This window comes from Condylostylus longicornis, unplaced genomic scaffold (genome assembly GCF_029603195.1).
Source record: "Condylostylus longicornis isolate FDR11 unplaced genomic scaffold, ASM2960319v2 ptg000004l, whole genome shotgun sequence".
Classification (NCBI taxonomy): domain Eukaryota; kingdom Metazoa; phylum Arthropoda; class Insecta; order Diptera; family Dolichopodidae; genus Condylostylus; species Condylostylus longicornis.
The window spans coordinates 10,594,544-10,613,801 of record NW_026577973.1 but is presented as its reverse complement, the minus strand read 5'-3'; the positions used below and the strand labels follow the sequence as shown (position 1 = coordinate 10,613,801).

At 23.5% G+C, this 19,258-nt stretch overlaps 2 protein-coding genes across 2 annotated transcripts; one reads left to right on the top strand and one right to left on the bottom strand.

Annotated features, from left to right (window-relative positions):
• Window positions 1–866: 866 nt before the first annotated feature.
• On the top strand, window positions 867–6,974 carry LOC129613080 (uncharacterized). The gene is made up of 3 exons (XM_055527001.1): window positions 867–882; window positions 3,467–3,622; window positions 6,721–6,974. The coding sequence occupies exons 1-3, from the start codon at window positions 867–869 to the stop codon at window positions 6,972–6,974; spliced, it is 426 nt and encodes a 141-aa protein (XP_055382976.1).
• Window positions 6,975–10,127: 3,153 nt separating this feature from the next.
• On the bottom strand, window positions 10,128–11,782 carry LOC129613069 (uncharacterized). Its single transcript, XM_055526990.1, has 3 exons — window positions 11,756–11,782; window positions 10,981–11,156; window positions 10,128–10,725 (listed from the first exon to the last, which is right to left on the bottom strand). The coding sequence occupies exons 1-3, from the start codon at window positions 11,780–11,782 to the stop codon at window positions 10,128–10,130; spliced, it is 801 nt and encodes a 266-aa protein (XP_055382965.1).
• Between the last annotated feature and the right edge of the window lie 7,476 nt (window positions 11,783–19,258).

Here is a 19,258-nt window from a genome sequence, read left to right as displayed (position 1 = left end):
AAAATTCGGATTTCATAGATGAATTAAATCAGAATAATGTAATCTTTGTTGTGGCAAAAAATCATGCAAATCCAGAATATAGTTTATAAATCCAGAAATTAAAGAGACCAATCCCATTGCACTAATTGATTAGTTTTACAATTTTACGATCTTTTCAAATCGAATTTACTCAAAACACAGTTTCCTGACTTAATGCTTTCTGCTTCTTAACCGACGTTATTTCAAATAAATTTCATGATAACTTGATTGTAAATGAAAATTGACAATTTGTTAAATAATAGATCAAAAAATCAATTTAGAATATTCTGAATAATTGTATAAATTTCCCGAACTATAACTTATGTCTTTCAAATAGCTTTCTTAATAGTTGCGATCATTCAAAATTATATTGTATTCGTTATTTTATATTAATTAAAGGCAGATACATTTATTTCAATTATTGATAAAATGAGCTATGGCTTCTTAATACAATATATGAAGAAACTGTGTTTGTACACAAACTTGTGATAAAATTTTGTACGTGTATTGCCAACATTTCCTATCACCTAAGTTTGATACTAAGTTGGATACTATTGACTAAATATAGAATATCTCAAATGATTATTATGATTTATTTTTACCAACTTGCCATCACATTATCTATTGCATTGCATACAATAAAATAGATAATGTGATGGCACCAAATTTCGAATGTAGATTTTCCAGTGGGTATGCACTTCTCCATAGTAGGAATTGTAAATAAACTAATTTTTAGAAAGATGTCGGTCTGTGTAACTGTCTATCTGCCGGTTTTTCTGTGCACACGTGTAACTGAAATTCGGCTGAACCAATTTTTGTGAAATTTTATCGTGTGTTAAATATAGGCTATGTCACAAAAACTGGGTTTTTAAACCTTTTTTTTTAAACATTTTTGGTCATTTACACTGCATAACTGGACGTTTACTACGGACGTTTACCAAACATACATTTTTTCGCATATAAAGCGGCAACAAATTTTAAACATCAATTAAGGTGTGAAAAAAATGAGCTTATAAAATATTTGAAAATGTTGGAAACTGAACTAGAGGCTGATTTTATATTTTTTACCATATAAGGAACTAACTGACGAAATTTGTTCAAGTTTAATATTTGAGTTCAGTTTGCTACCGGAATTTACTGGCATTTCAGAGAGTTCGGGCAGCATTACTAGTGCCCTTAAATTTTGCAAGAAGTATTTAAAAGACAATTCCATAATCTTATACGCAAAATTTTCCACCTCGCGGTCGGTTATGAACTGACCACATCAATACATAAAATATAAATGGAATATATGGAAATGTAGATATGGAAAATATAAAGTAGAAACAAAATATTAAAAAAGAAATTCTATTTCAACGAAATTTAACATTTTATTGCTCTAAGATATTTGTGCCAGTAATAATGTATGTATAAATTCATACATGTTTTTCTGTTATTTTCTATTTATTTTTTACTACAAGAAAATGAAAATGAATATGAATAAATTGCAAAAAAAAAAACTACTTACATGAAAAATTTTTAAAACCTACAATTATTCTAATATTTCACCCAATCATCATAATTATTATACTGAAAGTTTTTGTATTGATATACAGTAGTAAGTAAAATCTTAATAAAGAAAAATAATTGAAAATTGCAATGATTTCTTTAATCATTTAATTATATTTTTTATTGATATTAAATTTTAAAAATATTATTATTGTATTTGTGTAATTTTACTCAAATACTTGAGTATTTTGAGAATGAACATTGAATACAATAAATTAAAAATATTGTTTACGTGAAAATTATTATCATGGAAAATTTTGTGTTGCACTACATGGTATGATATCATACTGTATGTGTTGGTTCTGATTTTAAACATTTATTAAACATAATAATGTTGTGATAAGATTAAATGCTTCAATTATTATTATACCACTATCGTACATGTTTTTTTTTCTAATTTTTAATAAAATAATGAAAGGCTTGATAGTAAATCTCAATTTTCTTAAGGTGTTATACTCGTATACATTATATGTATATACATATATGAATGCATTTTCTTAGAGTATTTTCTTCTTTTAATATTATTATGCTTGTGGTAAATCAATTTTCTATTATTTTTTTGTTGTTTTAATTTTTAATAGTTACATATTACATATGATAATCTCATATTTCATGATCGACATTGAAATTAAAAAGAAAATTTATATAAAATACAATCAAGAAATTTTTAAATTCAATCAAGAAAAGCTAAGCGTTTATAAGTGAGGTGCGTGATATCGTTTTGCTACTTATATATGAAAAAAAAAAAATATAGTGAAAAATTCAAAGATTTTTCTATTTTATCTGGAAAATGGAAAATTTAATATGTGTTTTTATATTAAATCAATAAATGTATAATTTTTATGTATATTCATATAATATAGATCTAAGTAATTGTTATAAAGAAAAAAAAATCATGTTAAAAAACTATTATTTTACATTGTTTGTTCGAAAACAAGCAAAGTGGGGGTTTTATCACGTACATACATTATTATTAATTTATACATATATGTTTGAATATTAATTTTTTCTAATAAAATGTTCATATATATGGGTAAATTTAAAACAATAAAACCAAGCGTTAACAGTTTAAGATAATTAGTTGTATACGAATTTTACATGTCTAATGATTGAAAGCAATAAGTTTAACATTTCTATTGTTAATCAAACAGAAAAAAAAAAACAAAACAAACATAGTCATTTAAATTATAATTAATTATTTTAATATTTAAAACAAAAACATATGCACTCAATACAAATATTTATTAAAGAGAAAAACAATATCTAAAGGATATTTATAAGGATAAAAAGAAAATTACAAAAAAAAAAAAAACAAATAACAAAAAAATGTTTAAATATTATAAAAAATATTTATTTTCCATTATTTTAAATACAATATTAATAAATCAAATCCTTTCAAAGGAAATTAAAATGAATTTAAATAAAAATAGTGTACAATATGAAAACATTGATAAATACAAATTGCATAAATATTTTAATAATAATAACAATAACAATAATTATAACAATAATAATCATTTTAATGATATTAATAAAAGTGAAATAGAACAATCATCAATAATATCTTCATCTTCATCATCATCATCATCATTTTCACAATCATCATCTTCATCATCATCACAACCATCATCATCAACAACGGATATAAAAAATATATCATGGGATTGTGCAAATAATTCAAGTTGTATACAATCAATTGCAAAAAATATATTAAAGGATTATGAAAATGGTGAAAATATTAATTTTGAATTATTTAGTATTGAAAAATTACCAAAAATTCATGAACAAAATCATAATAGTGCCAACAATAATAATTTATTTAATGGTAATAATTATAATAATAATAATAATAATAATAATAATAATGATAAAGATAAAAATATAAATAATGATAATGAAGGACGTTCAATATCAACACTTGTTGAATTTTTTAAACAAAATTCTATTCGTATACCAATTGGTCCAATGGTATTAAATGTTAAAAGATCTGATGATGATTCTGATTATATGGAAATAAATTTATTGGGAAAAAATATTATGAATCAAACAACACAAGGTTAGTTAGTCGAATTTCAAATAAAAATTCTATACTATTGATTAATGCTTGTACATGATTTATATACATATATACATAAATTTACTAGATATACATATTTATGCTATTACTGATTTATTTTTTGATTATAATATTTTTTTATTTTCTTTACATATCATTAAATATTTAATTCTAAAATACATAATATTATTTAAGAAATCGCTATCAATACTGACACTGAAAAACACTCGGATACTTAAAACACTTATAATTAATTTAATATTATGTTATACTTTATTGAATTAAAATGGCAAAAAATTTATTTTTTTTCTTCTAAATTTCAGCTAATTATAACATCCGAATTAATTTACGAAAAAGAGTTATGGTTATGGTTAAGATCAAAATTAAAAGTTCAGTTAACAAAATAATATTGTTTTATTTATTAAGCTTTAATTTTTCTAACTGTTGATCTAATTGATGTGTACATATAGGTGGACATTAATTTTTAAAATTATTAATAAATTTACAAGAAGCATTTAGAAAAATCCGTAATTCTTCCTATTAATCATAACGCTAACTATTAAATTCTTAATAATTTCTAAACAGTAAACACAATTAATTTAATTTAAATTTGATATTAATTTTTATATCTAAATTCATAATGCACTAAAATTTAAATAATTATTAAGGCGGCTCAGGATCTATTTTATGCACATAATATAATATAATGTATATTAAATTTACGGGAGTAATATTGTGCCTATGCTAACATATGTATATATGCTATTAATGTTTATTGTATATAGTTAAAGACATAAAAACATGAAACGATTATCTATCATAAAAAGTTAAATAGGAAATATATTAATAACTCAAGTGTAATTATAGGTTTTATTCCATTTGTTCGTGAGGGTACGGTTGTAATATATTCGATAGAAGTACATTGCGTAAGTTGCAATACATGAAATGAGTCTTATAAAATTTTTGGAATAAATTTTTTATTGATATTTAAGAAAGATATTCCTTAACCCTTTTCGGGTCGTCTTTCGAATAGTGTAATTAGTAGATGTTTCTCATGTGGGATCTATTAGCTTTATATAAATCATGTAATCATGTAATCTCTTTATATGAATCTTGTAAAAACGAAATAGTACAACAGGACTTTACTGGTACACATATGTACCAGCTGAGTGGAAAGGGTTAAGAAACGTGTTGGATCATATGTGGAAGAAATACGTTTTTTTTGTATATTTTTATATAGAAAACTTTAAAGTCATTTAAAGTTCGAGAAAATATCCAATACTTTTATGTTACTTGTTACAATTTAATAAGTTTAAGGACATGAATGCCATAGCGTACAAATCTTTGCAAATATCAAATTTTAAATCGTGAGGTTAATGCTAATTTAAAGATATTGACTTTTAAAGATATAAAATTTAGCAATAACAAAAAATTTATCATGAAGATATCAAGTTTTAGCATTATCATTTTCAGATATTTAAGATAAACTTAGATATTGGTTGCAGATGAAAGACCATTCAATTTTATGACGCCTAGGTTAATTATCTAAAGATATAAAATTTTCGAATTATCTAGTTGTAGCATTAACCACATGAAATATGATGTGAATTCCATAGCATTCGCGGATATACGTAGGTATTTCTACTATACTAATAAAAATCTAAAGAAGACATCTTCTATTTTGTAGCAAATTAGAATCTGTTACGTTTATTTTAGCTATAGAACAAAAAATATTTCTACATAGGAAAAGTATATTGCAATTATTTTTTTAATGTTCTTTAACATGTTTATATTTTTCCGCCACAATATAATAAAAATTCACAATTAATACAATTGAAAAATGATTTTCAATATTTTTTTTAAACTATATGTTGTGCGTAATTTGTTAAACTTAAATGGTATAATTCATATATCAAAAATTTTTAAACTAAATATTTAAAAGTATTTAGTACATTGTGAAAAATGTAATAACACATATTAAACACATTCAATAATTCCAACAAAAATATGTTTTTCTAATAGATTCTTAGAATAAAGTTATGTAGTAGGAAAGCTAAATTTTGTCTTGTAGCTACAAGCAGCTCCAGCATCTTGCTAACAAGAGCCAAGCCATAAAGATTGAAAAAATATTATTATTAACCCTTAAATAAATGGTTTTCTAAAGTTTGAGTCCTGTTTTCCATTTTTAATCAGAACCATTTTAATCAGTTTCAATAAAATTTTTATTAAACAAAATTCAACAATATTCATCCATTAAGAATTCTGTTTAAACTTTAAAATTTAATCACGCCCTGGCATCTACATCATCAAGTAAAAAATAATGATTTTTTTATATAGCAAGTGGTAGTGCTCTTCTTTTTATCAAAGTGATAAATTAATATTTTATAAAACTTTAAAATTTGCATGTTTGAGAATTACGAAATTTTGAATTCTTAACTTTTGGCTATTAAATAGAAAGCATGATTTTTTATTTAATCGGGTTCATTATTGAACCTGATTATTGAATTTCATAAATTGAAATTTTCTTTAATTGTTTTCAATGAATTGGATCAATTTCTTGTATGAAAATTTATTTCATCGAGTATTGTACGGGTAATATTCAGAAAGCAGCCTGCATAATCGTCATGTTTGCAGATTCATATAGTTGGTGAAGAACCATGAATCATTTTTTAATATACAAGTAAAACGAAAAGTCCTTACTTTAGGCGCACTATTATTTGAAAAATTAAAGGTTTAGGAAAATAAAATATTTGTGGTTGTATGAAAATTTAAAGAAGGAAATATTTAAGAAGGCGTAAAATTTAAGAAATTGAAAACAAAAATATTTTAACAGAAAATCTCAATAAAATAATTTAGTTGACCAGGTTAAATAACATTTTATGAATTTTTTTCCAAAAATACTTAAATGATAATAAAATCAAAAGTGAGGAATGATGTAACGAAAAATGTTTAAAAAAATATTGTATATTAGTTGTAAAAATTTAAAATCCATAAATATTTCTTATAATACAAGATTTTAAGTTAACTAGTCTCATATCAATTAAAAAAATCTTAATTATCTATTAAATTAATTAATTAAATTTATTTTTTATATATAGACAAAGGTGTTGGACGACGACATAAAGTTATAAATCGTAGAGGTAAAAAACATCTTCAAATCATAATACCAATGTATTTGGCTGCCAATTCATTTGGATGGACATTGCTTGCGATCAAAGCTGTTACATTATTAGCTATCAAAGCAGTTTTAGTCTCTAAATTGGCATTCTTAGTTGCATCATCGATTGTTATAAAAAATTTCATGGATAATTCACATAAGTATGCACTAGCATTAGCAACACTCAAACAATAAAAATGCAAGACAAGAACAAAAAAAAAAGAAGAAAAAAATTTCTTTTTCAAAATAATTGTAAAAAATTTTGCTGCTTGTTTTTATGTTTCTTTCAATTGTACCACTGTTTCATATACACATATACACATTTATTTATTTATTTTATTTTATTTCAATTGTTATTTATGTAATTTACTTTATAATATTTGCATATTGACATATAAATATTTTTGTAGAGAGATATTAATAATTTTATATATAAATTAAAAATAAAATGAAAATTTTCTTATATATATACATATTATTTAGAGTGATGTATCCACAACATTTCCCTTCACCCTTAAATTCATATAGTATGATGGATTATGGATTACATACAGCAGCACAATCAATACCCGATGCTGTTGAAGAACAATATCATTCTCGAATTATTGATAATTCTCATCAAATAGCATTAGCACCACAACAACATATTTTAGCTCATGCAAATGTTGTTCCACAACAACAGCAACAACAACAAGTACAACACCAGCAACCAACAGCTGCTGGAACTAGTCATCATCATGTTGTTTATGCAATACAGGCAAATCCAGCATCAATTGCGGGTGGTGCTGCTGCTATTGTAAATGGTCCACATATAAAAAGAAATGATCAATGGACTGGTAAGAAGGCTTGAGCGTTTTGTTTTATTTTTTTTTTATTCGCAATTATAGTTAAAATTTGTGATAGTTTTTCGATAATTTCATACTTTCGTCTTGATTTTCTTTTCATTTCTTAAAAGAATATAATTTTAGAAAACTATACTTAGACAATGCAAACCCATTTCTTCCATTATCTTTTAAATACTTTGAAGCTGCTCTTTTTTTCTCAATATGATAATTTTTGAAAATTGCTATGGAGCAATTAGAAAATCAAATATTAATAGAAGGATTAAATAGTACATTATAATATTCGTAATTATTTTGAGAAAATTGAATTCATAAGATGAAATAAACTTTGAAATGAAAACTGCTTTTATTTTTTTCTTGTTTTTTGTCTATAAATTTTTGTATTATAGGTTTTATTCAGGAATTAAATCTAGGTATATTTACTTACCAAGTTATACAAATTTAAATAAATCTTCTCTTATCAAATGAAAATTTTTATAGAATAACAAAGTAGTTTCAATATTCTTTATCGGGAACTATGAAAAATAAAAAGAGCCCTTTGAATTTCAAAATATTTTAAAAATTGTCTTTTACCAGCACGAAATCATAGGATACAACAAATCCTGATTTTAAAAAAATGCAAATAAATAATTTTTTTCTCGAAAAATATTAGATTTATTAATTCGAATCTTAAATAAATCTTATTTATAAAATATAATACAGTATTTTAATTAAAGGATTATTGTTTTTTTAGGAGTTCGTCGTCCAGCTATTATTAATTCTGTATCAGTTAAGGATATAAAGGATACTAAAACAAAATAACTTTCCTGCATCTTATATACATACTTGTATTCTAAGTAAAACACCTTAAAAAACATATTTATATATTATTTAATTTATTTATTAATTTATTTATTATTATTATTAATGATAATTTTATGTAAAATTAATTTATTTAGAAAATAATTATTAATTAAGACTGTTGTAATCTGAAATAAAAAAAAATGTATTTAATTAAAAATAAAAAAAAAACTCTTTTCAAAACAAGTATTTTTATTTCTGTTTTTGTTTTGTCTTCTTTTCTGCTTTTTTAATTAATAAAAATTATATTTATTAAATTCACGCAATACATAGATTAATTATAATAATATTGACTTTTTAAATTTCTAAAATATAGAAATTTAATATTTAAAAACAATAAAAAAAAAATTAATACAATTTTCTTAACAAAATATACGTTTTGTGTACATTATATAAGTATAACAATATAAAATACAATAATAAAATGTATAACAAATTTTATAACAGCTTTTCACCTCTCTCAACTTTCTTTTTATATAATATTTTTATCTCTTTTTAATCACAAGAAAATTATTGCAAATTGTGAGTAAAATCGATATAAAAATTATGAAAAAAATCTCGCATTATTATAAAAACAAATTGGTAGTAAAATAAATAAATATTTTAACATTAATTTTAACATGATTAAATTATTCAATGAAAATAATACATTAAAATAGAAAAAAAAAGTTCAATTAAAATAACTGTTAGTCACAAAATTAATCAACCACCATTAAATAATAAAATTGAAGAAAGAATAAAAAAAATACGAAATAACATAACATTAACATATTACAGAATAAAATGTACAGACTATTAATGAGATCGGTTAGTAACAAGAAGAACATGCACCCTAACAGAAATTCAGAATAGTGTTACAAAAAATAATATAAAATAAAACAAAATCAGTCGGCTTAAGTCGGCTTGATTTAATAACAATATTACAATATTACAAATTGTATTCAAATAATTATTATGCGATGTGCTTAGTGCAATCGATGTTATGACGATAGTATGTAACATAATACTTCTTACAAAAACAAAATTAATTTTCCCAATATGAATATGCATACTGCCATGCTAGTAAAGAGTAATAATAATAATAATAATATGAGAAAGAAAATCTCTATTGATAAGTCTTAAAGATAATAATTAAAATTGATAGCCAATAAGTACATGAGAATAAAGAGATTAAATAAATAAAATTTGTATATAAAATTGTGTTAGGTAAGAATATATAAACAAATAAATTATTTTAAATTAATTAATAAATAAATAAATAATTTAGAATATAATTTGTGTTTGTTTGCATAATATTAAATAAATTTGAGTATTGAATAAAATTACAAAAAAAAAAAAATATTTAAACCATCTTGATTTATATAACATTTATACTATACGTACTCGTATAACTGTAATCAAATATCAAAGTAATATAAAACAAAAAATTACTATAAATTAAAATTTTCTAAAAATAGAAAAATTCATAATAAATATCAAGAAAAATATAACAATAAATAAAACTGAAATTAAAAATTATATTAAAATTAAATCAAATAAATAAAAAAAAAAAATATGTTTTGGTAAAAAATATAAAATAATTATAAATAAAATATGTATAACATTTCTTTCAATTTCTTCTATCTATAAATATATTATTATATTTTGTGTTTTATAACAGTAAAAACTAAAAATTATTTTCAGGCTTTTGTCCACTATACGCCATCTCATGTGAATCAAGAATTTTTGCTGGTAATTCAGCTACACCATCTAAAAATCCATCTAATGCTCTACCCCAACCAGTACTATATGTATCATGATGTGGTTCATGATGATGTGGATGTGCTACAACTTCATATGTAACATGTTTTTTACTTAATAATTTTTTTAAACCAATAATTACAGCTAATATTAGAGCTAATTTTGATACAATTAATGCTTTACCAGTTAATAACATTAAACCTTTTAAAAATAATGCTGTTACCATTCCCATTTTTGCCATCATCATTGCCATTATTGGCATATAATTTTTCATTTTACCACGTCCCTCTTCAACAGCTCCAATTGGACTTATTGATAAACCAAGATGAAGATTTCCTTTTGGTTCTGTTGTTACAATTAAATCAGCATTATCAGCTACATGATAACGTAATTCCCGGCTTCGAATAAATCGCCATATTTTTTCTCCAATAATTATACCTAAAGCTTCATTATCACTATTTTCCATTGATCTAGCAAGCATTTCATCATCTTCATTATCATTATCATCAGAAATTGTTGGCTCTCTAAGAAATATTTTAAAAACAAAACGTAAATTAATAGCTAAATTTTTTAAAAGAATCTTTTAAGTAAGATATTTTATAATAGTGGGGCGAGATTTTTTCAAATGAACCACAACTTCATAGTAAATGTTTTGGAATATTTGTAAATTTTTTTGGTCTTAGTCATATTTTCTTTTTGATTTTCGCAAAAATAATTATTTATAAAATTTCCATATTAAATTTACAAATTTTTTTGTATTAAATTTCATTCTAATTTACCTGGTTTGAGTAACTTTAAGATTTTCATTGATATCAATTGAAGATTTCTTAAATATTCTATTCATGTATACAATGAGTTTAAGCATCATACATGAATGATTATCCCGCTGACTGCATTTCACGTTCAGTTTACGTATAAAACCTTCTTCCAATTGGCGCCGATTAACAGTATGAACCTTGAATAAAATTAAAAGAACATGCATTATTATTTCCATTAATCTATTTGGCAAAAAAAACTAAATTAATAAAACTGTTGTAATTTAAAGTTCATTTTTAATATTCTTGGTGCCTTTGGGCATCTAATTTCATTGTGCAGTAGAAAACATTATGCGTATTCAATATATTTACGTACATGACTAATAACACAATTTAAATTATGCTTGCAAAATTCCAATTTTAATTTTGTTCAAATTATCCATTTTATTTAGAAATCCTCTTCATTTATTTTTTTATTATTAGATATTCTTTTATCTAATTTGCATACACATACTTCAATATATGGAAATTTCAATATATGTCTTGTTATATAAAGAAATAAAATAACAAAGGAATACTTCTAAATCAAAAAATATCCTTGTGGGCAGCAAAAACAGCATGCATATTGCTAGAATTATAATCCGATGTTAAAAACAAAATTCATTTTCTTTATAAAATCAGATTGAAAATTACATTCAAATATAGTATAAAAAGGATTTGAAAGCAAAATACAAACATAATAAAATTAGTAAAACAGTATATTAACTATATTAAAAAACAAGTTGACGAGCTATAATACCCCATGCATCTTACGTATATAGTGCATCTTAATCATAGAAAATTTTTGTTTCAATTAGTGAATCATTCACAACTTGATTAGAACCTAACGCGATTTGCTTCAAACTTATTAGTCTCGTCATAATAACGGAAAGAACTGCATTACATCGACGTTTCAAGTTTCTATAAATTTGGTTAGTTCAAAAACATTTTTGTTTCATATGAGCTTCGTATATTTTAGAAAATAATTGTTTAAATTTTTGTAAAATTCTATTCAATACCACATAAATTTTTAATGACAATCTTCACTTTTTGTATAAATTTTTTGACTAACATTCCTAATTTAATTCCGAAGAAAAAAAATTTCATTCCGAAAAAGAGAATAAATTATAATAAATCCAATTTTAACACATAAAATTGCAATTAGAAATATACATAATATCTATAGAGCCAAAATAACTATGACAAGCAGTGTAATAGTAGGGTTAAAGGTATTTTTTTAAATTAAATTTACCTTTATAAATAATAATAACGGTATCCAGTTACAGACTGAAACTCTAATTTATAGGACTAATGAATTGATTCAAGTACAACATGCAGTAAAAATTACGTAATTGATACTATTATTCTCTGATACCTCTGTATAGATAATATAACTACACATTTTTAATTAAAAAAAAAACGAGAAAAAATAGAGTTGAACTTGTCAACTCTGTGATACCCATACGAATTTCCTATGTGCGAATAAATATGCCATAACTGACCATGGGACAGACTATAACTTAACATATTAATTTATGCAAAATTTCAGTACTGTGTTCTTCAAAAAAATGCGTGTGCCAAACTACTATTGAAGTTGTATGGCAGCTAACAGAAAGAGCCAAGAAATTTTGACAAATTTTATCAAGCCTATCGGCTCTACTAATATATTTGCTTGTACTTTCAATACCATAGCCTTAATAGTTTCTGAGATATAGCCAAATAAATTTTGAAGTTGAATGGCAGCTACCCGAACCGGTACTCCCATCATGTCCAATTGAAATAGAGTTCTAGCACTTACTACAATAAATCATTTGTGAAAATTTGGTGAAGTTAGTTAAATTAGTTTTTGAGTTATCGTTGGGACGGACGGACGGACGAAGAGACGGACAGACAAAGCTAAATCAACTCAGAATTCGACGCTGATCAAAAACATACACTTGAGTCTATATCTAAGACCGATATTTCTTAGCGTTACGGTAAGGCAAATTTAGTATGCCCTTGGAACATACGTTCGTACGGGTATATTTAGGTTATTAATACACTTAACTAACTTTTATTTGAACTTTGCCAACTAAAAATCACTAACAAAACATGAAATTTTTAAAACCACAACTGAACAACTGATTTGGTTTGTATATTTAATTTTTTTTGTTTTTGGGACAAAAACAAAATGTTGGGTAACTCTATCTAACTATATACATAATAAATGTACATGTTGAATTTTAAATTTTCAGAGATGTGGTAAAAAGTACTTGTGCAGTTTTTGTTAAATTCATGCGTCTATATGTGGAGTGAATTATGTGAAATTTTTTTTATTCATCGTTTTCATAGAAATTTTTTCAATTAGATTACATCCAACAGAATATCGCATAAATTTAAATTACTCAAAAGGATTAAAAATTCAATTTTTGGAAAATTTATTGGAAATTTTTTATTACATACAATTTGTTGGTCTATTTACAAATGCATAGTATATAAAATTTAGAAATTTTGTTCACTTATTCCAATATCAAATTAAAAATTTTACACATTTTCTTTACATATACATAATTCTATGGTATATACTTAATATCTTCATATACACAACAAAAATGTAAAAGGATTTCTTGAAAATTTATTAATATATTTAGAACTTTATCATGTACAAAAGAAATTTATCTATTGTGTGTATATTTTTATTAAAAAACGAGAATAGGTAGAGTTGGGTGTGCTATCTCTGTGTCAACTCTGTGACACCTGTACGAATGAATGATTCTAAGAGCTATGTGTTGCCATTCTGTTCTACATGATTCGGGTTTTTTATTCGTTTATGCAAAATTTCGCTATCTCAGCTTCAACTATATCTAAGTTATGACCAAGTAATTTTTAAAGTTGTATGGCAACTACCACAAGAAATTTCAACGATTTTTATAACATGTAGCAGTTCCAATAATAATAAATTATTTGGTTGCGCGAAAATTTGATATTATAGTTTCTAATATTTTATTAGATATAACCAAATAACTTTAGAAGTTGTTTGGATAACTTTAGAACCATCACATCCAATTTAAATAGAATTCTGGCATTTGCTATTATAAATCATTTGTGAAAATTTGGTGAGTTTAGGTCAATTAGTTTTTGAGTTTTAACGAACGGACTGACAGACATGTTTGAATCGATTCAGAATTCGACGCTAATCAAAAATATACACTTATGTCTATATCTCAAATTTACCCATTATTTCTTAACGTTACAAACGGTAAGGAAAATTTAGTATACGCTACGAACATACATTCGTGCAGGTATAATGAGAATTTACAAAACTATAATAAACTGAAGAGATTTGTGGAAGCTCACTTATATTATTTTTCTTTTTTTTTTTAAAGATTTCAATACAGAAAATATTTGCTTTTTCTGTCATGATAAGGATTTCCAAGTACAAACTAATTATGTAAAACATTGCAATCTGTAATTGAAAATTAATGAAAAACTGCAATAACTTAAAAATAAATCCTTAAGGGGATACTTGCACCTTGCAGTTGGTATTATGAAAGAATTTAATTTTAAGTATAATTTTTGACATACTCAATCCCAAAATGTTGGAAAAATTTAATGATAAATAGATTTTTACTTTGATATTTTATTTTTCTATTAAAAAATTCTTGGTCATAATTCAAAAATCATATTAAAAGTTAATTAGAAAACTATTTTTAAAGACAATGTCATATAAGTAAGTGCATTTCAAGGATAATTTATTTTATTATTAAATTTTACTAATTATAAAAAATAATAAGGACTAAATGCTTAAGTTCCGTATTTAGTAATATTATGAACACAATTATTTTAGTTAACTAACAAGGATATGTGAAAAACCAGAACCAGAAACCTTGTTGCGAAAATTTCGAAAAAGATCATTTTGAAAATCTTCTTTATGGTACGATGGTTTTAAATTGTTTCATGTAGATAATTGAAAAAGCTTTTATTTCTTTTGAAGAGAAACCTTTTAACATGTAACAAGTTTTTGAAAATTAATTAATTAAATGAAAGCGTATTTGATCACATTATTTATGTGCGTAAATTTTTTTTAATAAAAATAATTTGAAAACATAATTAAAATTTTTGGTATTTTGCATTATCAAAGAAATTTTAATTACGTATACTTATACGAGTATACATTGACGGCCAGCAAAATTAGGCACCCTGAATTTAAACAAAAAAAAAATAAATAAAATTTAGGTTTACTTCGCTTAATTGCAGCGAAAATAATAATATTTCAACGAGTTGCAGTTTCATCTTTGTTAGCATTCTTTCTTAGAGAACTGTGCTTTATTCTTACAACAAACAAGAAGACCAACTCTTTAAAAAATAATCCGTCTTTAAAAATAAAAAATGCTGTACTTGTGCTTTAGAAATTATTAAAATAAAACTACTTTTGCACACTATCTTATTTAACTGTTCATAATATAAAACTTATGAATATAAAAACTAAATTGCTTCAGAGGTGAAATGGTTATATACCAAAATGGCTATACATACAAAAACAAAAAGATGAACAAATAATGTTGTAATCACTCGCACAAAGCTATCTGGATTTAGAGAAACTAAATGGTTTCAAGTCATTTAAAATCTCGTTAAAATTTATTTTTTGTATAAATAACCCAAAATTGAAAAGTTAATGTCACCTACATAAAAATTAATACATAAAAATCAACATTTTTTTAAAGAAAATTATTTGAATGTTTTTTAGACTTCCATGGTATTCATTTTTCCGTCTTGGTTTTATCTAAGAAATAAATATAAATCTCAATATAATTTCCGGATAATTAAAACAAATCGGGTTCGTCTTTTCGTTTACTTAAAATTTTCTTAAAATTTTTTTCCGAGTACTTACATATGAACATTAATTTCATTTCCTGTTTCTTTTAATTTTAGAATTTTTTTTTCATAAGAAAAATTTTATTCTTTGATTATTTCAAAAACAATGTATAGCTTATTGAGAATAAGCTATACAATGGAATAAAATTAAAATTTCGTTCAAATAATTTGACATATTATTTTTTTTGTATTTCTCGATCTGAAGCCCGTTGTATTGATGAAAATATGAAAAGAAATACGATAAATAAAAAAATAATCTCATACACAAAAATCGATGTAAGCTATAAAGGATTTGTTTTTTTGATAATAATTAATTTTTTATTTATACTTTCTGGGATTCCTTCCAAAAAATGTTTTATAATAATTATACACTATAGAAGAGTATTTATCATATGTTAATTAAATTTTTTTTTAATTAACTGAAACCTTTCAATCTTTGCAATTGTATAAAAGTTAATATTAATTACGTTATGATCCTTTGCACATGAAAATTCCTAAGGAATTTCATAGGGAAAGCATTATTTTGTGAATATTCTGGATAAATTTTTCATTTATTACTTTTGTATTATAAAATATTTATGTATGCAACAAATAAATTGATAAAAGTATATTGTTTTGTGTAATCGAACGCAATTCATACCACAAGAGTTACAAATTATTAAAATGCTTGCATAAATTTAGGATGCTATCATTTAGAAAATATTTTTTAACGATTCTTATTTATTTTATGTAGGAATTGGTTTTCCATCGTATGTATGTCGTTATTATATGAGATGCATGTCGCATATGTTGTACCTAAAATAATTATAAAATATTTAAATATTATAAGCTTGAGTGCAATATTACAGTAATACTGTAATACTATAAAAATAAACTAAATATTGTGTATTAATCAAATTTCGCTTCAGGGTATAAACGGCAATGATGGTTGAAATATATGTAGAATTGTATACCAGCATTACAAAAAGATATTTGAGAGTTTTTAATAATTAAATTGAATTGTAAATTTATAGATAATTCACATTGTGTCAAATCCATATTATCACATTTGGATTTTCATTATAATATTTGGGATTACTTAGAATCAATTAATTACTGATACTGTTAACAATGAAATTCATAACACATTATATGTACATACGTGCGTATATAAAATTAAGTGACTAAATTTATCAAGTATTCAAAAATTATTTTACAGAAAGCAATAACATTTTTGCATTTCATATGCAAAAGCTAGAGAGTTTGAATCCTTTAAATGTCATTCTTATTTTTTTTCATTGAAATTTAAGAAAACAAAATAGCTGGTTGGTAAATCACAATATGATTCAGATTTTTAATATATTTGAATTTATTACAAAAATATTTTCAAAATTTTTTAAATAAAGTCCTAATCTTCAAGGATATACATTATCCATTAATCCTTACTAAAAAAAATTACAGATTATTTTCAACAATTTATTAAATTTTGTATATTTTGCAGCAAAATAGATTAAATTATTAATATATTCTAACTAAAATTATTCCCAATAACTAAACAAATGTTCAACTTTTTAGCACTTTTACAAAAAAAATTCGAAAAAAAATGCTTATTTGTTTCACTCTTTCCGTCCGTCCGTCCGTGGATATGTTTACAAAACGTCTACCCCCTTGAAGATAGAAAGCTGAAATTTTACATGTGCAAAACATCTTTATTTACTACTACGAAAATTATTTTCGTAGTAGCAAATTTTTACTCAACTCCACCCTCTAAAAGTTATAGCATCATGTATGCAGTCTTTGGAATAAATTCGAGTATGAATAAAAGTAAATTTAATCATTTAGTACATAGCTAGATAGTTTGTGAAAGCAGTATTTTAACTTGTTAAAGGGAAAAGTGCTATATTACAAACAATTAGTTTCACCCAACTCTGTTTAATAATCATTTTTAATATATTTCAACTGTTTACTACTTAAAGTTTTTAAATGTATAATGAATAAATTCTTTTTAACTGACAATAACGTCATGATGTCCTTTTTTTTTTTTGATGATGTCGGAAAATTCATAAAGACAAATATTTGACTTCAAAAATAAATATGAAAAATAATAAACGAGGAAAACAGTAATTTTTAAAAAATAACTTAAATTACGTGACCCATATGTGGGTTTCTTTATTTCGAAATCGTTTAATGCCCCTTCATGTCTATAAAAATCTAAATTTTTAATACAGAAGACATTGTGTAAGTATGGTTTTATATATTTGTATTTTATTTGGTCAAATATATTTGATTTTCTTTTTTGTTTGCTTTGGACATAAGCATGAAATCAAGAATTCAAAGTTTATAACCCATATATGTACTTGTATTTATATACATATTATGTACATACATACGTATTTATATAATATTTTAATATTGAATATTTTGTGTTTGTATAATGTAAACAACATTTAGTTTTAATAGTTTAAGTATAGAGAGAATTTAGTTCAAATCAATAATTTAAATGCAAAGGATTTTTATTTTGTATATTAGTTTGGAAAATTATTATTAAAAAATTTATGAGTTTTATTTTATAAAAATAAAAATGGTTTTTTAATAGAAGACCAAAAAATTTATTTTCTTTAATATTAAATGAAAATATATTGTATGTGGAATCGGATTGTGGCCTAAATACCATGACATTATTTTGTGTTGATGTAATCGGTTTGTTGTAAATATCATATAAGAATTTAAATACGTAGTGTAATTTTCTATTATTAATTTATAATTTTTAGTTTCTGCAATAAGTTTTGATTTCTATTATACAAGGGGATTCAGTAATCGCTTTTTTAACTTAATGCCATCTTTTAGCAAATCAAAAAAATGGGTAAAACTTTTGTTTGGATCTATCGGTCATATCTTAACGGTTTCCAAAATGCAGAGATTTTATGAAATTTTCCCGAAATTTTTAATTTTCCTAGTATTTTTAATTATAATTCATGTTAATCACAGTAGCTTAATATAAAAGGACTAAAAGTTTTTTTATTAGAACACTTGAAAGAAATATATTTTACCTTATATTTCAATTTTCTTTACCACGACAATTTCGCCGTCAAAATTCTAATTGAATTGAACCGAATTGAAATATAAAAAAATTCTAAGTAATTTATTCCCGTTACTAAAACTTTAATTTATGGCTTCAAACGTTAAAAAATTTTTTATAATCTAAGAGAGGAAAAAGCAATTTTATATTCAAAATTCAAATATGGTTTAATTAAAAATTAATAACTAAACATGGTTTATTCCATGTTAAATCACTGATTACTGAATCACCTTGTATATGAGTTCGTATAAAGTAATTATACTGTAAAGAAATTGGTATAGAATTAGAATTTTTGTGTGCAAAGAGTTATTTAGCATCCAATCTTTAAAAAAAAAACAATTCAAAGCCGTA

What these genes read in the sequence shown, in the direction of transcription:
- LOC129613080 (XM_055527001.1), top strand. An exon ending in TATGAATCAAACAACACAAG is followed by an intron (nt 3,623 to 6,720) that starts GTTAGTTAGTCG and finishes TTTTATATATAG; the next exon opens with ACAAAGGTGTTGGACGACGA.
- LOC129613069 (XM_055526990.1), bottom strand. Translation starts at nt 11,782, where the DNA reads ATGCACTATATACGTAAGATGCATGGG. An exon ending in ATATACGTAAGATGCATGGG is followed by an intron (nt 11,157 to 11,755) that starts GTATTATAGCTC and finishes ATTTTATTCAAG; the next exon opens with GTTCATACTGTTAATCGGCG. An exon ending in CTTAAAGTTACTCAAACCAG is followed by an intron (nt 10,726 to 10,980) that starts GTAAATTAGAAT and finishes AATATTTCTTAG; the next exon opens with AGAGCCAACAATTTCTGATG.